General features: G+C 40.3%; 2 protein-coding genes across 8 annotated transcripts in view; both read right to left on the minus strand.

The window, feature by feature from the left end:
• Window positions 1-11,913, minus strand: part of LOC107178245 (uncharacterized) — a 73,709-nt gene extending 61,796 nt beyond the window's left edge. Inside the window, exons 1-3 of one of the 7 annotated variants that reach the window (XR_008055148.1) lie at window positions 11,740-11,913; window positions 10,585-10,606; window positions 8,376-9,287 (exon numbers count right to left, since the gene is read on the minus strand). Coding sequence is in view for 2 of the 7 variants with exons in the window: in XM_052442473.1 (XP_052298433.1) it covers window positions 9,022-9,215 (194 nt within the window). In the remaining 5 variants the exon portion in view is untranslated. Of the gene's footprint in view, window positions 1-8,375; window positions 9,288-10,584; window positions 10,607-11,739 lie in introns of those variants that run through there. The other 6 variants (XR_008055149.1, XR_008055150.1, XR_008055147.1 and 3 more) reach the window with 6 other exon arrangements.
• Window positions 11,914-22,658: 10,745 nt separating this feature from the next.
• LOC127902088 (uncharacterized) lies at window positions 22,659-24,008 on the minus strand. The gene is made up of 3 exons (XM_052440539.1): window positions 23,950-24,008; window positions 23,654-23,793; window positions 22,659-23,461 (listed from the first exon to the last, which is right to left on the minus strand). The coding sequence occupies exons 1-3, from the start codon at window positions 24,006-24,008 to the stop codon at window positions 22,659-22,661; spliced, it is 1,002 nt and encodes a 333-aa protein (XP_052296499.1).
• Window positions 24,009-26,066: the final 2,058 nt, after the last annotated feature.

Below are 26,066 nucleotides of genomic sequence, written 5' to 3' on the forward strand. Positions count from 1 at the left end.
TTGTCCCAAACGAGACATATAGATGTTCGAGCGATTTATGTTCCACAGATTTTTGTCACACTTTTTTCTAGCTATCCCATTTGAGCACAAATGATAAAGGTAACAACGCAAATAATAATATATCAGTACTACGAATTTTAATTTAGTGTTCAGCTGATTTTATGCTATGCGTTGAACTAATTAATAACCCAATTTTATATTATAATTTTTAATTTTTTTATTTGACAGCCATTAATTTTGCACATAACAGAAATTCGACTGAGCATTGAAATCTTCAATGCTATGGTATTTATACTAAATGATAGTGGGACCAACCGAACTTAAATAATTATCATAAAAAATACAGAACTACCCTTCCAAACACAAGATAAACAACCTCAGCGAGGTAGTTTTGCAGGCGGCCCCGCGGCTGAGGTATTATCTATTCAAATCTTTGAAGCAATGTCAAAGTCAAAATATTTATTTTATTCACTGAGGTTGGTTCTTTGATTGATCTTAGTTTCAATTTGTTTCTGAAGAATAAGAAAGAATGGTCACCCAGCAATAATAGGCGAAAATGATACATGGCTTGAACCCCACTAAAGACTTTTCAAAACTTGTTAGCCCTAACTTCATCTCAAAGGGCACCGGAGTTTCAAATTGTTATGCATTTTTATAAAGTCTCTTTCGCTATGTCTATGCGATCATTGTAAATTGTATTGAAAAGGACTTCAGCATTGCTGCCAAATACAAAATGCAAGATTCAAACAGTTCCAAGTGGAAAAATTGAACCCAATGTTCAACATGTTCATTTTAAATGCTATGACATTATTACCATCAGCTTCTCGAAATTGAAAAGATATGTCTAAATACATTATTAAAATTTTTTTAATAAATAATAATGTACATAAAAGAATTGCCCAGCCCTGATACCAAAGAAGCTTCTTCGTGTGTTCCCAAAATCAAATTGTTTATAACAAATATCAATAATCACTACAAGAAAATGAATCATACATTCATATAACAAAGTTGGGGAATTGGGCTACATCGGTCAATTTTTATTATAAATTTGTTTAGATGTCCCAACTTTTTTATTTCAAATCTCTTCTTATCAAAACAAATTTAGATTCTGCCTTATTACTTAAATTCGAGTACCAGACAGAGTAGGGAAATAAAAAATTAATATGAATTCTTTTAAGAGAGGTAAAGCTTATATATTATTTCCCTTTTGATTAGTTGTGTTTTTTTTTTTTAAAAAAGGATGATTCCAACTTGTTGGACCAAGATCAGCAAAAACCAATCTTAATCCCCCAAGATCCACTCGACTTAACTTTAATCAACGAATCAAATAAGATCAACCGACACTATGTAAAACAGAGGAACAATCATACACTCAAATGCAAGAATGAGTTAAGTGGTTCAGCCACCAAGTGGCCTACATCCACTGTGAAAAAGAGAAAGAGCTTTTACTGATTTAGTGTTTACAAGATACAAGATGTCTCGAAAACTCTCACGCTCTTGAATAATATCAATAATGAGGCAAAGACAGCTTATATACACGGCTGAATTTCCCTAGAAACAACCCTCAGAAGCCAGCTCACCAGGCCTGGGTTTTTGGCTAACAAAACCCAGAAATTTCCCGCTGATATCAACAGCATTAACAGCCTTTCAAACTGACTTCAAAACACGTGTAAAAGCTTCATCCAAAACGCAGCCCTCTTCAGTCGTTTAGAGTAAGTAAAGCATGTGCAACATCACGTGCTTAACTTATTCATTTGACTGACACTCCAGGCTTGTCATACGTCTCATTTGTGATACGAAACTGACATATCATCCAGTCCTGAAACCAAAGACTGATAGGTCGTTCTCAACTACAAACTCCAGATTTGCAATTCACTTCTCAACATTCTCCACCTTGAACCAAATCTGTTACTCCTCTTTCTTCTCCATCACCATATCCCCTGCAGTTTAGATCCTGCAGACACCAGCTGAGTTCACACAGAACTCAAACTTGGCACCAGGTAAAGCTTTGGTTAACATGTCTGCCACATTGTCATCAGTGTGTATTTTTACCAGTTTTACCACTCCTTTTGACACTTCCAGCCTGACAAAATGAAGCTTGATGTCAATGTGTTTAGTCTTCTCATGATGTATCTGATTTTTGCTTAAACAGATAGCACTCTGACTATCACAATGAACTGTTATTTGCCTCTGTTCATACCCCAGGTCAGTCACCATTCCCTTAAGCCAAATAGCTTCCTTTATAGCATCTGCTGCAGCAGTGTACTCGGCTTCAGTTGTTGACAAAGCAACAACATTCTGCAAAGAAGCTTTCCAACTTATAGTGCACCCACTCAGTCTGAACAGATATCCAGTTAATGACCTTCTCTTATCAAGATCTCCAGCATAGTCAGAATCCACAAAACCTTCTACATTGACCTCCTTCCTTCCATCAATTCCATATATCAAACCATAGTTTATGGTGCCATTAAGATACCTCAAAATCCACATCACAGCCCTCCAATGTTCTTTCCCTGGATTTGCCATATATCTGCTTACTACACTCACTGCATAGGACAAATCAGGTCTGGTCAAGACCATTGCATACATTAGACATCCTACTGCACTTGAATATGGAAATAAGCTAGCTTCAGATCTCTCAGCATCAGTTTTTGGGCACTGTTGTGATGATAGTCTGAAGTGAGCTGGTAGTGGAGTCTGAACTGGCTTGGCTTTTCCCATTTCAAACCTCTCAAGCACTTTTCTGATGTAATTCTGCTGTGACAGAATCAGGGTGCCATTCCTTCTATTTCTAATCAACTCAACACCAAGGATCTTCTTTGCCTCACCAAGATCCTTCATATCAAATGAACCCCTCAGTTGCTGTTTTAGCTTATTTATCTGATCCATATGTTTACATGCTATCAGCATGTCATCAACATATAGCAATAGATAAATCTCATTGTCATCTCCCACATCCTTATGATACACACAGCAATCAAAAGGACACCTCTGAAAACTGTTCTCAAGCATAAACTTGTCAAACCTCAAGTACCATTGTCTTGGGGATTGCTTAAGCCCATATAAGGATTTTCTGAGATGACACACATGATCAGGTCTTCTTGGATCTACATATCCTTCTGGTTGTTTCATCACAATCATTTCATTTAACTCACCATGAAGAAAAGCAGTCTTAACATCCATCTGCTCAAGATGCATGTTATTTACTGCTACAAGTGCCAGCAAGATCCTTAAAGAGGTATGCCTCACCACAGGAGAGAAGATTTCTGTATAATCTACCCCTTCCTTTTGTGTGAAGCCTTTGGCTACAAGCCTGGCTTTGTATCTCTTTGGCTCGACTTCTGGTATACCATCTTTAACCTTGTAAACCCACTTACAGCCAACTACCTTCTTGTTTGGTGGTTTTTCAATTAAGGTCCAAGTGTGATTCTTGAATAATGACTGCATCTCCTCATCCATAGCAGCCTTCCATTTTTCTGATTCATTTCCTTTTACAGCTTCTGAGTATGTTTTTGGTTCATCTGTGTCAAGCTCATGTGCTGCTGTTAATGCAAATGCAATCAGGTCTGCATGTGCATATCTCTTAGGTGGTCTTATAACCCTTCTTTCCCTGTCTCTTACAAGTTGATAACTCCTGTCATCCTGATCATCTTCAGGTTCAGCTTCTGATTCAGACATATTCTTCTCAGCCTCAGTTTCTGATTCAACAATGGTCCTTCTTTTTGCAGTTGTAGTTGATGACTCCACCTCAAACTGAGACTTGTGGTTCTCACTCATGGGGTGATTGGGTTCAGTCTTTGAAGCTTCTAAGTGTTTGCACACTTCAGCTTCATTGAAGACCACATCTCTGCTGATTATGGCTTTTGGTGGCTTAAAATCAGTGCACCAGAGTTTGTATCCCTTTACCCCTTCTGGATAGCCAATAAACACACCTTTAAGAGCTCTAGGTTCCAGCTTCCCTTGCTTTGTGTGAGCATATGCAGGGCATCCAAATACCCTTAAGTTTGAATAGTCAGCTGGCTTACCTGTCCAAAGCTCAATTGGAGTTCTGAAGTTGATTCCAGAAGATGGGCTCCTGTTAACAATGTAACAGGCAGTGGATAGGGTCTCTGCCCATAAAGACATAGGTAATCTTGATTGAATAAGCATGCACCTTACCTTATCCATCAAGGTTCTATTCATCCTCTCAGCTAATCCATTTTGCTGAGGTGTATGTCTCACTGTTTTGTGCCTCACAACCCCATTTTCAGCACAAAAATCATCAAACCTTTTGTTGCAAAACTCTAACCCATTGTCAGTTCTCAACCTTTTAACTTTTCTGTTGGTTTGTGTTTCTACCAAGGTCTTCCAGATTTTGAATTTCTCAAAGGCATCATCCTTGGTTTTTAACACATAAACCCACACCATCCTTGAAAAATCATCTATTAGAGACATGAAGTATCTAGCTCCACCTAAGGAAGCTGTCTGTGCAGGTCCCCACAGATCAGCATGGATATAGTCTAGGGTTCCCTTTGAGTTATGTACTCCAGTACTGAACTTTACTCTTGAAGATTTGCCTAACACACATTCTTCACAAAACCTCAAAGTCTCTATTTTGTCCTTCCCTAAGACTCCCTGCTTTGACAGTTCCCTCAACCTTCTTTCACTCATATGACCTAACCTTAAATGCCACATCATTGTTTTATCTAGACTCTGGTTTGAGACCCCAACAGCCCCTGTAACTGCTGTACCTTGAAGCACATACAGGCCATTGCTTAAACATCCCTTCAATAATACCATTGACCCTCTCATCACCTTTAAGGTACCTGATTCCAGCTTAACAAGATAACCCATTTTATCTAGCATGCCTAAGGAAATTAGATTCCTCTTCAGGTCAGGCACATGTCTTACATTAGCTAACTCCCTAGTCATGCCATCTAACATTTTCAGTCTTATTATGCCCTTCCCAACTACCTTACAGATTGCATCATTCCCCATTACTACTACTCCTCCATCATAGGCTTCATAGTTAAGGAATAAATTTTTATTTGGGCACATATGAAAGGAGCAACCAGAATCTAGAACCCAATTACCTCTGGTTTGGTCATCAGTCACAAGTAGAACTCCAGCTAAGTCATATCCATCATATTCTTGACTTTCTGAAGCAACAGCAGCATCTCCAGTTTTCTCCCTTGTATCTTTTGGCTTATTTTTCTTTTCTGGGCAATCCTTCTTGAAGTGGCCTTCCTTGTGGCAGTGGAAGCATTTCATGTTCTTGGACCTGGATTTGGATCTTTTCTTCTTGCCCTTGTTGCTCTCTTTCTTTTCAGATCTCCCTCTTGCCATTAAACCTTCAGCCTCTCTTAAATCCCTTTTTGTGGCAGCCTTGGAGCTTAAAGTTTCTTTTACATCTACCATTGTAAGGGTCTGCCTCCCATACATTAGTGTGTCAACCAGATGTTCAAAAGAGTTTGGTAATGAGCACAGCAAGATCATTGCTTTATCTTCATCATCAATCTTTACATTTATGTCCTCAAGATCAAGTATGATCTTATTGAAGGCATCAATGTGATCTGTTATAGATGACCCCTCTTCCATCTGTAACGTGTACAGTTTTTTCTTAGTGGCTAATCTCTTAGCCATTGATTTCTTGGTATATAAATCTTCAAGCTTCTTCCATAACCCTGCAGCTGTCTTCTCACCACCAACTTCTCTAAGTACTCCATCACCCAGGCTCAAGATTATAGCACTATGAGCTCTGTCCAGCACATCAGGTAGATCTTCAACAGAAACCTTTCTTGGCTTCTTTGAAGATGATTCCTCTGCAAGAGCTTCATCCAAACCTTGATGCACCAGCAGGGCTCTCATCTTGAGCCTCCACAGGTGAAAGTCATTTTCACCTGTGAACTTTTCCACCTCAAGCCTAGCTGATCCCATCTCCAAGATTAAAGAAAGCAGTGACTGCTCTGATACCAATTTGTTGGACCAAGATCAGCAAAAACCAATCTTAATCCCCCAAGATCCACTCGACTTAACTTTAATCAACGAATCAAATAAGATCAACCGACACTATGTAAAACAGAGGAACAATCATACACTCAAATGCAAGAATGAGTTAAGTGGTTCAGCCACCAAGTGGCCTACATCCACTGTGAAAAAGAGAAAGAGCTTTTACTGATTTAGTGTTTACAAGATACAAGATGTCTCGAAAACTCTCACGCTCTTGAATAATATCAATAATGAGGCAAAGACAGCTTATATACACGGCTGAATTTCCCTAGAAACAACCCTCAGAAGCCAAATCACCAGGCCTGGGTTTTTGGCTAACAAAACCCAGAAATTTCCCGCTGATATCAACAGCATTAATAGCCTTTCAAACTGACTTCAAAACACGTGTAAAAGCTTCATCCAAAACGCAGCCCTCTTCAGTCGTTTAGAGTAAGTAAAGCATGTGCAACATCACGTGCTTAACTTATTCATTTGACTGACACTCCAGGCTTGTCATACGTCTCATTTGTGATACGAAACTGACATATCATCCAGTCCTGAAACCAAAGACTGATAGGTCGTTCTCAACTACAAACTCCAGATTTGCAATTCACTTCTCAACACAACTCTTATTGTTTCAATTTTATTATCATCAAAGATGCTTACAAACTTGGAGAAAAAGTAACATCAAAAACAGACATTGAGAAATATTGACAAGCTGAAACCCAATAACAATATATTGCCTGCTGTTTTGATTAACATCAAAGATGTCATGAATAATTAAAATATAATTAAAAAGTACGTAATAATAATTTTAAAAAAAATATTAAAGACCTCTGCGTCATTTCCTGGTAAATGAAAATCTTAAAATTTGCGAGAAAACGAAAAAGAATTTATAACAGAAAGTTAAAAGAAATAGATAATTCTTTAAAAAGAAAGTAACAAAAAAACTTCTACTCCCATTTGCAGTGTGAAGCTTTTGTCTTTTGCCGTTATTATGAAAAGGAATCCAAGAGATGATGATAGTTCGGTAGCTCATGAATTTTTTTATTTTATTGCCTTTTAGATTTCGTGGGGCATCTTTGCACCACGAAAAAAATTGTGATTTACGGAAACGATCAATCTTGAGGAAAAATAAAATGAGAGAAGACCTACATGCATAATTTATTAAAGGAGAAATCTGAGGTGTAACTGTGGTACTGTGTCATAGTTGTATCCAACCGTTGGATGTCAGTAGATCCCACCAATTCAAGTGCATCTAACGACTGGATGTAACTGTGGCACGGTATCACATTTGCACCGTAGCCTGATTTTTTATTAAATAGCTGAGTCATCATTAGTCATTGTTATTTAATAAAATTCACCAACAAAGTTTCAGTTTAGAGTTACCAAATTAACCTCGGGCTCAGCAGCTCTCTCTTTGAAACCATAAGCTTTCAAGATGCTTGTGACTGCTGCTAATCAGATTGTTGAATTGGTAAAAATATGAACTTTTATTAAGCACTAAAAATATCATTATTAATTTATGAAAATTATGAAGAATTGTGTTTAGGACCAGGATCATGCTACGGTGCAACTGTGGCACCGTGCCACAGTTGTATCTAGCCGTTGGATGCAGTTGGATTAGTGGGGTCTACTGACATCCAACGACTAGATGCAACTGTGGCACGGTGCCACAGTTGCACCTAAGGTTTGCCCTTAGGACCAATATGATATTTTATTAAGACTTGTAAGCTATTTTTTTCAAAAAGTACTGGACCTAAATATTGCTTTCAAGAAAAAAACAAAAAGGGTTCCACCCATCCAAGATATTTTTGGTCCCATCAGGGCATCTAGGAGAACAACAGCTTCCCACTTCTGTCACGCCCGCCTCATCAGTCAATACATTTTCCCATATTTAACCGCCTCCCCGCTTTGTTACCCACACACTTCAGCGGCAACATCACATCCTCCGCGTCGAGAGATAGCAAACCTTTTGATGATCAACAGCATCATTGTCTTTCTACCCACTTCATCAGAGCAGCTAGCTCAACAGCATCACATCGATCCCAAGGAGAATGCAGAGTAATCTTCAACACCGAAACCGATCGCCTTCTCCACCTTTAAGGTATAGTTTTAAGTTTTCAAAGATTTTTATTTTAAATTCTTGACTCGTCATTAATTTTCTCAGGCAGAGAAATAGATTGACAAGCTCCTTCAAATCAATAGCCTGAATTTATTTATTTATTTATTTTTTGGTTTGAAGGAGCTTGTCAATCTATTTCTCTGCAAAAGTCCTCGGCTAATCGAGACATTAATTGTGAGTTGATTAATGATTTCAGTTCCTATCTACCGATTGTCCTTATGAAGACAAAAATATTCTTCAAACCAATTTGTTGCTCTACGGTTTCAGCTATTGCGTTTATAAGTTTATGAATAATGATTTTCGTGGTTGCATTTCTGATATATGAATGCAATCGCTTCAATTATACAAATGGCATGATTTATTTCGACCTCTTTCTGGTTTTGCAGCGAGGGACGTTTCGTTTCATCGATGCCGTACCAGTTCATTTTTGCATACCTGATTCCAGTCCTCATTGGTATCCTGGGAGCCAATGTTCAAGGCACAACAGAGCCCATATTCAAAACACATACACTAAATATGTGGAGTTTTCTTGTGTCCCAAGCAATATACTGCTTCGCCTTCGCAACTGATATCAAGTCTCTAGTTCAACAAGAAAATTCCACCAAACGCTCCGGCATTATTGCTATTACCTCTGGATCTCTTTCTGCCATCTCGCTGGTCTCCACTTTTCTTCAAGGCTCCAGTGGTCATATCTTTTTATACGTCTCATGGCCTTGTGCCGTTGTTATTGTTGTGTATCATCAATATGGCAGATTGTTTATCAATGCTTGCCTTCAGCTTTACCACGACACCTTGAAGCCAATTTTCACCAACATTTGGAATTGGTTTCGAGCTTCTTGTCTTCAGCTTTACCACGCTACCTTGAAGCCATTTTCCGCCTACCTGTGGGATTGGTTTCGAGCTTCTTGTCCTCAGCTTTACCACGAAACCTTGAAGCTATTTTCCGCCTACATGTGGAATTGGTTTCGAGCTTCTTGTCTTCAGCTTTCCGCCTACATGTGGAATTGGTTTCAAGCTTCTTGTCTTCAGCTTTACCAAGATACCTTGAAGCCATTGTCAGCCTACATTTGGAATTGGTTTCGAGCTTCTTGTCTTCAGCTTTACCACGATACCTTGAAGCCATTTTTCACTAACATTTGGAATGGGTTTCAAGCGAAAGAAAACATCTCTTCCACAGACCAGCAAGGACCGCAAGCTGAAGTGTAGAACAAGTAATCAACAAGTTAATAGCGCCTTTATGTAGCAACGGGATGCCTAAGATGGTAGTTTCATTTTAATAGTATGTAGTTTGTAGAGAATCTAAATTAAATTAATTTTAATTTCTTTAGAATTCGTTTTAATACACGTAATGATTGTGTTTGTTTATAATACTGTGTCATCTATACATATAGACACAGTCACGAACATGAAGTATGAATATGCTTCTTTCATAAAACTTAAATATGAAAAGGGGAATAAATTGAAAGCAAAAAGCTCAACATGCGCACACAGAGAGGGGGGCAAAGAACTTTGTCGCTGTCTTCCAGTTGCTTGGCGATTAAAATCACCATTATATTGGTAGTGTGGGAGAGTAGTATATGACAGCTTGTGGCTATGAAATAATTGATGGCTGACTATCTTTTAGGAAATCTCAACGGTGTGAGAGAAACCTTATTGAAATGAAAGAAAGAAGTGATACCTATCGGAGATGATGAGCCTTACCCAAATGAAACAATAGATAACATAATAACAAAAACAAAGCAAAACAAAATCTAGTGTAATGCATTCATGCAAAAATGCAAATACATGCATCAAGCTATTTAAATGTATAATTAGGATTTAGGAAGACCTTCAATATCATTAAGATAGAATGACAAGAGTCTCTGAGGAGACTCAGACCACCATATTAACAAAATTCTTAATAACATTGTTCCCTTCTCTAAAGATATGAGTAAAATACACCTCCTTCTTCTCTTTGATCAATAACATAAAAACAAAAACAAAGCAAAATAAAATCTAGAGTAATGCATTCATACAAAAAGTGCAAATACATTCATCAAGCTATTTAAATATATAATTAGGAAGACCTTCAATATCATTAAGATAGAATGACAAGAGTCTCTGATGGAGGTTCAGACCACTATATTAACAAATTTCGAAACAACATTGTTCCCTTCCCTAAAGATATGAGTAAAATACAGATCCATCTTCTCTTTTATCAATAAGCAGTTTTTCCATTAATTGATCAAAGACCAAAAGGGGAGGAATCCTATCATTAATTGTGTAAATGAAGAATATTGAGCATTTAATCAAACTCAATCCAAACTCAAAAGTCAGAAACCATCAATGCTAATCATGATATCATCCAACAGGGAAGCTGAAACGAGCTTTCACACTCCAAGCCCTAACTAAAAAAGAACCTCCCAAGCCAAGAGAGAAAATTAGGGAGGAATGTATATGTATGTACGTATATATATATATATATATATATATATATATATATAAACACACACCTGGCCATATAGTTCCCTTACCCTGACAAAAACAAGAGAGAACACCTTTAATCATGATGATTCTCTTTAAGAAATATGGAGTATTTTGAAACTTGGGGTGTAAGTAGAACCACTTCTGATGAATTTGTATATACCGAGATAAAATATGGATCCGACGGGGCTTCTATTTGCACTCTTTTATTTTTCTCTTAAAACCCCTCTTCTAAATAAGCCTAATTAAACAATTAAAAATGCACATTATTTTTATTGACAACTATTTTAATTACACATAAATAACCCTTATATCTGTATGCTTCCTGAACACACCCCTTATCAAACTAAACAAGTTTTTTCTTGAATTATTCATTTTATTCAAAATAATTAACGGCTTGGGGCTCTTAGGATTGGTGTATTGTTTTCTAAAGATTAGTTTCATTTTGATAAATTTAATTGGATGAGCTTGTAACAAGCCTTTTACAAAGAGTATGTGCTATAGCCGGCCAGTCCCAATAAGGTTCTGTCTTTGTTCATGGAGAATTTGAGATACCTTTATAATTTCCTTTTAATGCCATCGATAATAATAATTTATACATAGTGATTCATTGTGGTACATATTGAATAATAATTTACCAAGTAAATATAAAATGAATTAATTGAAAAATAAATAGTTTTAATAAATATAATTATATTAAAGTTCCCAAAAAAGTAAAAATAGTTCACCTTAAATAGTAAACATGAAATAAGAAAATGAAAAATTTTTTTTTTAACTTTCCAATGCTAATAATGTCTTTTAATTTCAAGCCACAGACTTCACACAGGACTCAAAATATATCAAGGCCAAAACTTTCTATCCACAATTTTTAGTCAATGTATACAGCTAGTCAACTCAAAAGTAAATCAATAATTTATAATTTTAAAAAAGAAACATACTTTAGTCATTTAATTTTTCTTCGTAGTAAAGGAATATGGTTGATGTTCCAAAATAATTTGAAGAAAAAGAAGCTTCCTAATTAACTTATACTCGCATTATAAACACCAAGAAAGAATATATGTGTGTGTGTGTAATCTTAAAGGAGTTTTTTCTTTTCTTTTAATTATATATATGTGAACTTATATTAGCTGCATACCTAACCAAAAAAAATGATAGAAAGCACAAATATATGTAAATTAACAAACCTCTGATTGTGGGAGAGACAGAGACTGCATAATTCTCCATTTGTAAAGAATGAGAAGAGGAATGGTTGTGGTGGCGGAGATGGCTTCCATGTTTACTTTATTGCCGTGCCTTCTCAATAAGGATAACTATCGATAGCATATGCACATATATTATACAATGATTCAGTATGGCCTGGCCCCAGGCAGTAGACTTATCTTATATGAGGTCTTGGGCAATATTATTGGTCTTTTCAGATTGTGTACGTTTCCTTTTCAAGGTGGCAATTTAGACAGCGTGTCACTCCCTTATTGGTATATATGTAAATTGTAGTTTCAGAAACATTTAGATAAATTATAGCTTTGAGACTAAAATAACTCTACTAATTTCGACGGCGTTTTACTCTTTGACTGGTACATAGTAAATTGCAGCTTTATAAAAATTTAGATAAATTATAGCAATTTAAACAATACTAAAATAACTCTACTAATTTCGACGGCGTTTTACTCTTTGACGGTGTTTAATGAACTGTGTTGATGTGAATTTTAAGAACTGAGTGTATTTGTTATTAAAGTGTTATTTCGTTATATAATATTACTTGATTTTACGCGCGCGCGAGAATTTTGCTTGTGATTCACATGTAGAGAAAGAGAGTTTTCCACACAAAAGGATAAAATCTGCAGCAACTAAGGGGAACATCGACTTTGCACAAGTCCACAATCGTAGGGCCATCATCACGTGCTTGCTCATTATTGAATTTCCTACCCCTTCTCTCTCTCTCTTTCACTGTATTTTCTTTTTTCATATTTTTTTATCTTTTTTTTCCCCAATCTGGGATCCAAATAATTTCTCATCTCTTTGAGTACATTTTTTATTTTATACTCAGTTACATTCCCAGAAGCTCAGTTGAATAGAAGCTACATGCAAAAAAGAGAGAACAGACATTAAACATGGCGGCCGCCGCCGCTCGTCATTTGTAGGTATGTTTGTGCAGTATGTGCGTGTATATACATATATATTTCTTTCTTTGTAATATAAAAAAAAAGCTTTATCGATTTATATCTTATTATTATTATTATTATTATTATTATTATTATTATTATTATACTGATTAACTGTATTAACAGCCATGACAAGGGAGAGAAATCAAAAAAAAAAATTACGCAGATGGTAATTTTATGGTCGTCGTTTTATTTTTTCGAGTGTTGTATTTTTAAGATATACACTACCTGTTTGGGGGATGTACTTCGACGAGACCAGCTGTGATAAGCAGACATCTGGTAGCAGGGTTCCGTGAACAGGTATATCTTGTAAGAGTCTGGTAGCAGAGGAACAGAAGCAGGAATATTCTGCTCGTCCACGAATACACCATCCGCGAGGCCGGCCTCCTGTTAGAAGTATAAAGCCATTCCTGCTAAGGGTTGAGGCGAGGAGACCCGGTCAACGATAGTTGGCGAGACGTGCTCTCCAACCCGAGAATCAAGGCACGAAGGCCATGCAAGTATGCAACCACCCACGATTACAGAAACAAAGCATCCACTTTCGAGAGGTGGGAGGATAACAGGCGTGAATGGAGGGAAGGTCTGAATTTAGGAGAAGCCTATAAAAAGGTAGCCAACGAAGGTAAAATGGTTATAATTTTTGACATTGAAACTGAGATAAAGAGAGCATTGAGTAATCAATACCAAAAATAAGCCATAAGATTAGTGGCTAATGTTCCAAGGAACAAAAAACCTTCATTTCTGACTTGAGCGTCGGAGGGTTTACGCCGGGAAAACAACCGGCGTGCTCTGACTTGTTTATGTGTACACAGGAATTTTTGGCGACGAAGTCATACGAGGAGAGATCCTGATCGTGGTCGAGTCGATTGAGCCGAGATCCTGGTCGTGGTCGAGAGGGTAACCAGAATCTCGCATCAACATTTTGGCGCCGTCTGTGGGAAGCTGATAAAAAAGCTTCTGTTGATAAAAAGAGGAGGAGTAAAGCAAGTGAAGCAACAATAGATGTAGGAGGAAGTAGTGCACAAGGAGGTGATATGAGACTTAACGAATCCGTGACGTTGAGGGAGATAGCCATTGAAGCACGGGAAAAAGCCATGCATGACCGAATGGAACGGATGGAAAAACAGATGGAGACCCTGACAACTATCCCACATGAGCTGAGGAGTGAACGAAGGGGAACCCATGAGAAAAGGGTGAGAGGTGGCGGAGTGGCACCGGGGCACGATGGTATGATGAGAAGTCGGACCACCAGGAGATTTAGTGGTGAGGGAGGTAACTTATCTCTACGAGGAGAAACTCTACGGGGAGAAATCTATAGAAGAGAAGATCAATTCCCAGGAAGGCAGATTTTTTATGATGATGATGGGGTGGCGAATGCTGAGGAAACAGAGCTCAGGTAACACTTACATGATGTAGAGTAAAAGCGGGATCAAGTTGCAGCACGTGACTCTGGTCGTGCAATACAACTGGAGGAAGAAGTGCGCAGACTAGCGCAGGTAATTGATGACATGCAAGGAAGGAGTAGAGCACTTGGTTGGAGGATAATGCTGGACGGAGAATCCCCACTCTTGGCGGAGATCATGAGAGCAGTCATTCCAAGGGATTTTCGCCTCCTAAACCACAGGTACTCAGGGCAAACTGATCCGTTGGTGCACATAGAGCGCTTTAACGACATAACGGGGGTGCAAGGATTATCCCAAGCTCAAAGATGCAGGGTGTTCCCGCTGTCTTTAGAGGGATGAGCACGTGAGTGGTATCGGAAACTTCCTCGAGGAAGCGTCAAATCCTTCGAGCAGATGTGCCAGGAATTTGCAGAGCAGTTTCGTGGGGCAATGGCACCGGAAGATGACATGATGGAGTTGAAAAGCATGAAGCATGGGGAGGAAGAAACCCTTCGGGAATTCATCAAGAGGTTCCATCGCGCTGTCCTCGACTTGGGAGCCTTCAACTATCCTCATGCATTAAGGGGATTGAAAGAAGGGGTGAAGATAGGAAGGCTGTGGTACAATTTGAGGAGCCCAGTTATTCAGACGTATGCAGCCGCCTACGAGCAGGCTAAGAGGGATATAGAAATTGAGGAGGAAAAGGCAGCACGAATTAAGACAGACCAGCTAGAAATGTTGAGAAGGAAAGAGAAGAGAGCCTTACCGGGAAATGGGCCGATCAAGAGGAGGGATCACCATGCCTCAGGTAGTGGTACAGGAGGTCGGGTCGCCGCTTACCAACCTCATCAGAGGCCACCACAATATCAGCGCAACAGGGCGCAACCTCCTCATTCACCAGCTAAGGAGCCTTGGAGAATGCATGACTCGGCTTATGGTCATCTTCATCCACACCCCCATGGTGGTAGAGGGAGCAGACCAGAAGTGCTGCTACCTCCTCCAGTTCAGAATGACACAAATAGGGAAAGGGCAGTGCACATGATTGACCAAAACCAAGACTATGGGCGATACACTTTCTTGAAGATGCCGCTGGACGAGGTATACGAGGCCATAAAGGACCGGGGATTACTGTACCTCCTTGTCCAAATAATAAAGCTACCCAGAAGGAGAGATATGGGACGCTATTGTAAGTTCCATGGCACTCATGGCCATACCACAACATAATGCAGAGATCTCAAGGCCCAGGTTGAAGATTTGGTGAGAAATTGATACTTGAACGAGTTTATAGATGGGACTTTTCCAATGGTGGCCTCGACATGTGAATGGGAGCGGAGTGATAGAAACTTGAGCCACGAGCAGCCTACATCAAGGGTGATTGTGGGGGGCCCAACATTGGCAGGAGACTTCAACAGGTCGACGAAGAACTACGCCAAGTATGCCATGACTAGCAAAGAGGTATTCTTTAACACCCCAGCAGCCAAACGAGCAAGAGTCAGGCAAGTTCCAATCATGTGGACAGATGAAGATGAAGAAGAGATTCTATATCCACATGAGGATGCTTTAGTTATTAAAGTCACCGTTGCTAGCGAGAAGTTTGACCGAGTTTTGGTAGACACGGGAAGCTCGGTCGATGTTTTGTTCAAGTCAACTCTGGAGGAGATGAGAATAACGGACTTGAGGTTGGAGCACACCAATACCTCTTTGAAGGGATTTGGAGGAGGAAGGCTGGTCTCTCTGGGCGTGGTCGAGCTGCCCATCACAATTGGTAGCTCCCCGACAGAAAGGACTATGATACTGGATTTTGTGGTGGTCGATGAAGAGGGTCCTTACCAGATGATTCTAGGGTGTCTATTTCTGAGGATGAGCAAAGCAGTACTTTCCAACCATTATCTAGCTTTCAAGTACCGGGTGAATGGGGTAGTTGGAGTGGTACGAGGAGACCAGAGAATCGCCCGAAGCTGTTACTCCACTGCAACAAAGAAAGCAATGCAGATTACATCCTTTGATACCCGAGTAGGAGCCAAGAATGGCAGGCAGGAACCTGTAGAGGAGCTGGAGACAGTAAGCCTGGGACAAGGTGATCCGGGAAAAAGGATCTATATTGGGTCGAGGTTTAAAGAAGAGCAGAAGCAGGAGTGGGTGCAATGCCTGCGAGCTCATGCAGATGTGTTCGCTTGTACGCATGAAGACATGCTAGGAATCGACCCTAGGGTCGTATGCCATAAGCTGGCAATAAAAAAAGGTGCTCGGGCGGTTAGACAGAAAAGGAGGTGCTTCAACTAGGAGAGGTATGAGGCTATAAATGGCGAGGTGGAGAAGCTCTTGAAGGCAGGATTCATTCGGGAAGTTAACTACCCTAAATGGATATCGAACGTGGTGTTAGTGAAAAAGGCCAATGGCAAATGGAGGATGTGTGTGGATTTCACGGATCTCAATAAGGCGTGCCCGAAAGACAGCTTTCCCTTACCAAAGATCGACCAGCTTGTAGACTCAACAGCTGGACATGGCCTGCTCAGCTTCATGGACGCATTTTCGGGATACAACCAAATCCCCATGTTCGAGCAGGATGAGGAGAGCACGGCATTTATTACTAACCAGGGTTTGTTTTGTTACAGGGTAATGTCGTTCGGTCTTAAAAATGATGGGGCCACGTACCAGAGGCTGGTCAATAAAATCTTTAAGCCATTGATTGGGAGAACAATGGAGGTGTATGTTGACGACATGATAACCAAGTCAAAAATCCCGAAGGAACATGTCGAGCACCTCAAGGAAACATTTGGACTTTTGAGGAAGTATAAGATGAAGCTCAACTCGGAGAAGTGTGCTTTTGGGGTCGAGTCGGGCAAATTCCTTGGGTTCATGGTGAGTCATAGGGGGATCGTGGCGAATCCCTAGAAGATTCAGGTGATCGTCCAGATGAGGTCTCCTCGTAACCTGAAGGAGACGCAGAGCCTTACGGGGAGGTTGGCGGCATTGAGCCAATTCATATCCAAGGCAACAGATAAGTGTCAGCCATTCTTTCAAGTGATAAGGAGAGGAAAGAAAACCGAGTGGACCCCTGAATGCGAAGAAGCATTCCCGAATTTGAAGCAATACTTGCAGCAAGCACCTCTGTTGTCCACACCGCGGGATGGGGACAAGTTGTTCTTATATTTGGCGGTATCAAATCATGCCACAAGTTCTATTTTAGTGAGAGAGGAAGAAGGAGTTTAATATCCGATATACTACACCAGCAAGGCCCTGCTTGACGCTGAGACTAGATACCCAACGTTGGAGAAGTGGGCACTCGCCCTTATGGTTGCTGCTCGGAAGTTGAGGTCGTACTTTCAAGCATTCCCCGTCTCGGTAATAACAAACCAGCTATTGCGTCAAACTCTGCACAAGCCGGATGCTTCTGGTCGGCTCGTGAAGTGGGCAATAGAGCTGAGCGAGTTCGACATAGATTACAAACCCCGAGCAGCAATAAAAGCTCAGGCAATGGCCGATTTTGTAGCAGAATTCACAGAGCCCGAAGTATGCTTGGACCAGCCGGATACTACTACATCGAGCAACGAAGCTCGAGTATGGTAGGTGTCTGTAGATGGGTCATCAGGAGAGCAAGGGTCAGGAGCAGAGATTGTCTTGGAAGGCCCAGAAGGGGATGAGATCTCTTATGCTGTAAAGCTGGAGTTTACAGCCACGAATAACCAGGCAGAATACGAAGCCTTGATAGCAGGTTTAGAATTGGCTAAGGCAGTGAAAGCAGATAGGGTAAAGATCCGAACTGATTCCCAACTAGTTGCAAATCATGTCAGCGAAAGATTTCAGCCGAGAGATGGGAAAATGAAGCAGTACTTGAAGAAAGTCAAGCAGATGATCGGGAAGTTTGAAGCGGTCGAGGTGATACAAATCCCAAGGGAGGAGAATAGTCGAGCAGACATTCTGGCTAGGATGGCAGCGGTAGCAGACCCAAAATTGCCTAAGTCAGTCCTTTTGGAGGTGAAGTCCAACCCTAGCATCGAGCAGAATCTGGAGGTGCTGCAGATAGAACAGAAGTGCTCTTGGATGGACCCGATAATCTCATACACCCAGAATGGAATACTGCACCAGATAAGTTACAAGCTCGGAAGACCAGAGCCCAAGCGTCGAGGTACACAATGATTGATGGGGTATTATATTAGAGGGGATATACCTTACCGTTCCTTTAGTGTTTAGACGAGGACGACGCAGATTACGTGCTGAGAGAAGTACATGAAGAAGTTTGCGGGAATCATTCTGGTGCGAGATCCCTTGCCCATAAGGTTCTAAGGCAGGGATACTTCTGGCCGACAATGCATCAGGATGTGCAGGAGAAGACTAGGAGCTGCGCAAGTTGCCAGAGTTTTGTAAACTTCTCTACCCAACCACCAGAGAATCTCACTTCTATGACCTCCCCATGGCCATTTGCTCAATGGGGAATTGATTTGATTGGGCCATTGCCAAAAGGACGAGGAGTAGTAACACATGCAATAGTAGTAATAGACTATTTCATTAAGTAGATAGAGGTAGAAGCCCTCAGCAAGATCACAGAGAAAAAGACAACTGACTTCGTATGGAGAAACCTGGTCTGTCGGTATGGGATCCCTTATGCTTTTATCACAGATAATGGCAGGCAGTTTGATAACCAGAACTTCAGGGACTTCTGCCATAACCTCGGGATAGAATTGAAGTATTGCTTGCCTGCTCACCCTCAGTCTAATGGACAAGTAGAAGCAGCCAACAAGACGATCAAGAGGCTTTTGAAAACCAGGTTTGGAGCAAAAAATGGTGCATGGGTTGATGAACTATCAGGTGTACTATGGGCATACAGGACAACCCACAAAACAGCAACTGGGGAAACTCCGTTCACCTTAGCCTTCGGACATGAAGCTGTTGTACCAGTCGAGATAGGGACGACCACACATTGTACAGATCATTTCGATGAGCAAGAAAACAACGAGCAGATGTGCCTGAATCTGGATTTGCTAATTGAGAAGAGGGAGCAAGCATCGAAGCGATCAGCCATCTACCAGTAGAGAGTTGCTCGGTATTACAACCAGAAGGTGAATGTACGACAGTTCAAGGTCGGAGATTGGGTGTTAAGGAGAGTGAATCAGAACACGAAAGACTCGACTCAAGGAGTGCTTAGACCGAATTGGGAATGCCCATATAGGGTCAAGCAGATAGTTGGACCCGGAGCTTACAAGCTTGTTCGTACGGATGGCCACGAGGTGAAACGCCCATGGAACGCAGCGCACCTCAGGAAATATTTTCAGTAAGATTTGATCATGTTGTAAAATTATTTCAATTTATTCTCGTTGCTATGCATTTTTATGTAAGTTGAATTTTGCAATTAATGAAACGTCAAGGAATTTCATTCACTTGTAACGGTGCAAAAAAATTTCCAAGGCATGCAAAGACGAGCAAAGTCTCAAAGTCTGTTTTATGGCAAGACTAGAAGCCAAGCGTGCCAGGATCTACTCAACCAAGCGAAGGTGAGCAGAATCCCAAGCATAAAAAAAAAAAATTCTAAGGCATGCAAAGGCTCACAAAGTCTCAAATCCTATTTTATGGCGAGACCAGAAGCCAAGCGTGCCAAGATCTGCTCGACCAAGCGAAGGCGAGTAGAATCCCAAGCATAAAAAAAAATTCTAAGGCATGCAAAGGCTCACAAAGTCTCAAAACCTGTTTTATGGCGAGACCAGAAGCCAAGCGTGCCGGGATCTGCTTGACCAAGCGAAGGCGAGTAGAATCCCAAACATAAAAAAGAAAAATATTTTAAGGCATGCAAAGGCTCACAAAATCTCAAAACCTGTTTTGTGGCGAGACCAGAAGCCAAGCGTGCCAGGATCTGCTCGACTAAGCGAAGGCGAGCAAACCCCTATGCGTTGTAAAAATTTCTAAGGCATGCAAAGGTTCACAAAGTCTCAAAGCCTGTTTTACGGCGAAACCAGAAGCCATGCGTGCCAGGATCTGCTCGACCAAGCGAAGGCGAGCAAACCCCTATGCGTTGTAAAAATTTCGAAGGTATGCAAAGGCTCACAAAATCTCAAAGCATGTTTTATGCCGAGACCAGAAGCCAAGCGAGTCAGGATCTGCTCGACCAAGCGAAGACGAGCAAACCCCTATACGTTGTAAAAATTTCGAAGGCATGCAAAGACTAAGTCTCAAAGTGATGCAAAGCAAGAAATTGAAGAAATCCTAATTATATTTAAATGTATAATATTTAGGAATATTTTAATTAATTTGTATTCTAGTTTAATTTGATTTCCTATTTAGAGTCTTATTGTTTAAGTATTGCTTATTTGGGTAATATTCCTAATTTAGGCATAAGTCTTATTAAAATAGGTTTTCTAATCATATTAGGATAAATCTTACTTAGTATAAATAAGTGTCTTTTGTAGCTTTTAAAGGCAGATTTTTGAGTTCAATAATATTTCAATTTTCAAATCTCTTTGAGAGTATTTGAACAGTTAATTCTCGGTATTCTGAATCAACGAGTCTTAACCCCTAAGTTCGCGGTATTCTTTTGAATCAACGTGAATTTAGTTGTTCTTTTATTCCAGTATTCTCTAGAATCAACGGAATATTTTGAACATTAAACTTTCGCTGCATCAGTTTGGTATCAGAGCTAAAACCTGGTCTCACCAATCTAACTCTATCTACCACCAAACCTTTCCTTTTTTCCTTTTTTGTTTTTTTCCGTTTAGTTTTAAAAAAAAAACAAACAACACCAAAAAAGCATAGGAAAAAAAAAGAAAAAAATTATATCATGAAATCACAACATCGACGTGAAGATTTCATCTTGAGAGATGTTTTAGTTAAGATGTTGAGGATTTTGCATTCAATTTCTCAAGATTTAGAGAAAATTCGAGATAGAAAATCTTTACCCATAAAGCATGCATATGGATTTGATGAAGTTGTTCACGATGATGTTTGTTATGAAGATAATGAGGAAAATGGTAACTTTGCTCCTTTCGACAATATTATTCCTTCCGAGGAGAATATTCATTGGCAATTCATGTCTACAACAAATCCTCAACACAAAGACATTGATTTGGATCAATTGCCGAAATTTGATGAGTATCTTGATATTGTGGGACGAGAAGAGGTAATTGTTCATCCATCTTTTGATCTTGTGGAGGAGAGAGAGATAGTTGTTGATACAATCTCTTATTGTTCTCTTAATTTGCCGAAAGAAGACAAAAAGAGTTGTGATATTTTTCAATAGTTAGTGGATTATGAGAAGAAATCGTTTTTCCTCAACTATGTTGAAGTTCGACACGAACAATACGAGAAGACATTATTGGAGAAGTTGTTGATAGAAGAATTTATTTTACGCCATTGGAGTGATTGGATGGACGTTATTACAAAAGTTGGAAAATTTAAAGTTCGTCGTCTATGTCAAAGCTCTATTTTAAAAATTAATCCTTATGCACATGAAGATGTTCTTGAATTCGAGGACGAATTTTCTCCAACCTGGCGGGAATGATGCAGAGCAAGAAATTGAAGAAATCCTAATTATATTTAAATGTATAATATTTAGGAATATTTCAATTAATTTGTATTCTAATTTAATTTGGTTTCCTATTTAGAGTCTTATTGTTTAGGTATTGCTTATTTGGGTAATATTCCTAATTTAGGCATAAGTCTTATTAAAATAGGTTTTTTAATCATATTAGGATAAATCTTACTTAGTATAAATAAGTGTCTTTTGTAGCTTTTAAAGGCAGATTTTTGAGTTCAATAATATTTCAATTTTCAAATCTCTTTGTGAGTATTTGAACAGTTAATTCTCGGTATTCTGAATCAACGAGTCTTAACCCCTAAGTTCGCGGTATTCTTTTGAATCAACGTGAATTTAGTTGTTCTTTTATTCCGGTATTCTCTAGAATCAACGGAATATTTTGAACATTAAACTTTCGCTGCATCACAAAGCCTGTTCATGGCGAGACCAGAAGCCAAACGTGCCAGGATCTGCTCGACCAAGCGAAGGCGAGCAAAATCCCAAGCATTGAAAAATTTTCTAAGCCATGCAAAGACTTAAGTCTCAAAGCTTGTCTTATGGCGAGACCAGAAGCCAAGCATACTAGGATCTGCTTGACCAAGCGAAAGCGAGCAGACTCTCAAACGAAAAATAACTTGCAACTACAACACAAGAAAGCAATTAAAAACATTTTTATTAATCTGTCAATAACTTGCAAGGTTGATAACCTTCACATACAATGTTCATTACAACATAAGATACATTCAAGAGGACGGCGGGTCAGTAAGCCGAGCAGCCTCGGTTGGCTGGTCCACCTCAGGTGTAGGGGGGTATCACCAGTTGCATCCGAGGGGGTACTCGCTTCACCAACATCAGCAGGGATTGTATGAGGAGGAGAGTTTTCCTCCTCAACCGCAATTGGCTCCACCTCTTCGACATCCTCTTTTGCTGCATCCCCGTCCATGTGTTGAGCAACACCAGCTGCAAGGTCATCCATCTTCAGATTAGGGTGCTGCTTCCCAAGGACGGCCATGATGCAATGATAGGAATGCCGAAGTCCCTGCTCGTATTGGTTGTCAGCTTCCTTCTCCAAGTTCTCGACCTAAACCCGGTGGGAATCGCGAAGAGTTCGAGCTGAGCCTCGTACATAACCTTATGCTTTGCAGATCCTCCTTGACCTTAGTCAACTCTTCCTCGAGAGTAATGGCCTTTGCTTGAGCAAAAGATTCTCGCTCTATCAACTTCAGATTCTCGAGATTCAAGTCTTCTGCTTTCTTCTCGGCAGCATCAGCTTTGGTCATCGCCGATTGAATGTCTTCATGCATCTTCCGGTCATAACGGCCAACCTTGGCCTTATAGTAAATGGCCATGCAGCCGAGATGGAAAGCGCTATACTGCATGGCCCCCACCAGCTCACCCAAGGTGCTACTGTCAAAGTCCTCTAGATCCCTCTTGCTCACAAGTTTAGAGAACTCGTTGATATAGGGGACCAAATGTTCTGCTCGATTGTCAGATAAACGAGATCTCGGCCCGACTGGAGGAGAAGAGGAAGCGGGATCAGTGGCTGCTCCGCTAGTTTCTCCGACTTTGGCAGGAGGAGGTGGTAGAGTCTTCAAGGGAGGAACCTGCTGCACAATATTCACCTGTTTCGCAGTGGGACCGTCCTTATTCTGGTCCTGCTTAGCAGTATGAGGTCGAGAACGTTTCCGATTCAGAGCCCTGATCACAGCGTCCTCCATCCCAGAGTCAGTGGACACCAAACAAGATTCGAGCAAGTTGTAAGTGGTTAGCAACTCTCGGTGCGAACAAGAATTGGCCAATACAGTCTCAACCCGCTTGAGTGGCCCATGTTTAAGCGAGTAGTGCACACCCCAAGAACCTGAAATTCGAACAGATATTGGATTAGAGACAAATCAGCAAAATGAGAACGACTATGGAGACAAGGCATCTGAAGCGAGCAGGCAACCTGGGACCACGAAACGGGGTGGGACGCGGCAATCATTCCCGTCAATCTGTGCAACTTGACCCCAGGGACCCCCAACAAAAAAGAATTTTTTCTTTCAAGTCCTACCACCACCAGTTGGAAGATCAGTTATGGGTTTCCTAGTCTTGGTACTAAATTGGAAGTAATACCAGTCGGCATCTTTGAGGCTGCTCTTTAGTTGGTACAAGTGCTTGACCTCGTCAACTGTTAGCTCGCTTTGCCAACATCTGTCCCACAATATGAACATACCAAAAAGTACCCGCCACCCATTGGGGTTCAGTTGACCAGGAGCTAAATTCAACCCATTGAGTATTCGAGCAAAGTAGGGCTATATAGGGCACCTAAGCCCAAGTTTAAAACTATTTAGAAACAGAGTAACATACCCCCTAGGAGGTCGGCTAGGAGTATCCTTTTTTTCCTGGGATCCTAAGAGGAATATCATCAGGAATGCCGTATCTAGCCCATAGATTAACTAGCTCGTCAACTTTGGTCATGCACGTCATAAAATCAATAGCGTAATGCTGTGATAGAGCTCTACCTCCTATTGTGCTCCTCCTATCTGGTCGCGATGTTCCTAGTGATGACATCTCACCAGAATCATTTCCCTGATCTTCACTCAAAGTATATTCCGAACCAAAAGAACCTTCGTCGTCGCTATTACCAGTTGAGGAGGTTATTTAGGGGGACATCCTCCTAGCACTAGTCGCAACACTCGATCTAAGGGGTTCTAGGGGGATCCCGGGGTCAAAAGCAGAATCGGCGAGCAGACTATGCAAGAAGTCTAACTCGTCGTCGTCAATCTCAATGACCTTCTCTTACCTTTTGACATTCCCTAAATTATAACCAGAACTGCATCACCAAACAATACCCAAGCAAAACGTAAAAGAAATTGTCTACAACTATCCACGACCGAGGAAAAAAGAAATAATACATGAAGTTGTGACTTAGTCGGAGAGAGACAAGGAAGGAAGCTTTTACGCCGAGGGGGAGGAAGGACTCATTCGCCGGAGAGACAGAAACGGAGTAAGGGACGAGTTTCTCTTTTAGGAGTTTTGGGTTTTCCTAATGAGGAACAAACTCTTGGGCTGCCAGCATTTAACGGCACAAATCCCAAGAATTTCGTAACCGTTGATTTGAAATTCAAATAGAAGGTTAGATTTTTGCCACATCACCTCGTCCGCAATTAAATGCGACACGACTCTTGCCAGCTTTTTCCTATCCCGCGCGAGCAAGAACTGTCGAGTTTCTACTGTCGGCTCACTATGTTACCCTACACCAGAAACTGGGGGATCGGTGTTTGGGGGATGTACTTCGACGAGACCAGCCGTGATAAGCAGACATCTGGTAGCAGGGTTCCGCGAACAGGTATATCTTGTAAGAGTCTGGTAGCAGAGGAACAGAAGCAGGAATATTCTGCTAGTCCACGAATACGCCATCCGCGAGGCCGGCCTCCTGTTAGAAGCATAAAGCCATTCCTGCTAAGGGTTGAGGCAAGGAGGCCCGGTCAACGACAGTTGGCGAGACGTGCTCTCCAACCCGAGAATCAAGGCACGAAGGCCATGCAACCACCCACGATTACAGAAATGGAGCATCCACTTTCGAGAGGTGGGAGGATAATGGACGTGAATGGATGGAAGGTCTGAATTCAGGAGAAGCCGAGAAAAAGGTAGCCAACGAAGGTAAAAGTGTTAGAATTTTTGACATTGAAACTGAGATAAAGAGAGCATTGAGTAATCGATACCAAAAATAAGCCATAAGATTAGTGGTTAACGTTCCCAGGAACACAAAACCTTCATTTCTGACTTGAGCGTCAGAGGGTTTACGCCGGGAAAACAACCGGCGTGCTCTGACTTGTTTCTGTGTACGCAGGAATTTTTGGAGACGAAGTCATACGAGGAGAGATCCTGATCATAGTCGAGTCAATTGAGCCGAGATCCTGGTTTTGGTCGAGAGGGTAACCAGAATCTCACATCAACACTACCTTTTAACAAATCTTGGGGAAAATGATTATACACCCTGCCGTGGGTCAAAGTTATTCAACCCCCCCACACAACTCATCTAAATATAAATTTATTATATGGTAGTTTATTACTACATTTTTTTATAAAATATAAATTTTATTAGCTTTCAATATTAACGATTTTAGGAAATTGTAATAAATAAAAAAGATATTTTTTAACCACAAAACACATTATTAATAGCTTTAATCTTATAACATATTACCAAATTATTAATATGTTATATAATTTTTGAATTTAAAAATAAAAATTAAAAATCCATGGTTATTTACATCCATATGAATAAAACTCACATCTATATCCGGCTAAAGCTAGGTATAGATCCGGATATTATCAATAATAATGAATTAACAACATGGACAAAAAATATCCATATCTAGCTAGATAATTGCCATCCCTAGAATCAAAATAATGATATTTTTTCATGTCCTTTAATATTATGCCCCTAATTATTTTATTAACTAATCAAAATAATCCTAATT

The sequence above is a fragment of the Citrus sinensis genome, chromosome 5 (assembly GCF_022201045.2).
Source record: "Citrus sinensis cultivar Valencia sweet orange chromosome 5, DVS_A1.0, whole genome shotgun sequence".
Lineage (NCBI taxonomy): Eukaryota > Viridiplantae > Streptophyta > Magnoliopsida > Sapindales > Rutaceae > Citrus > Citrus sinensis.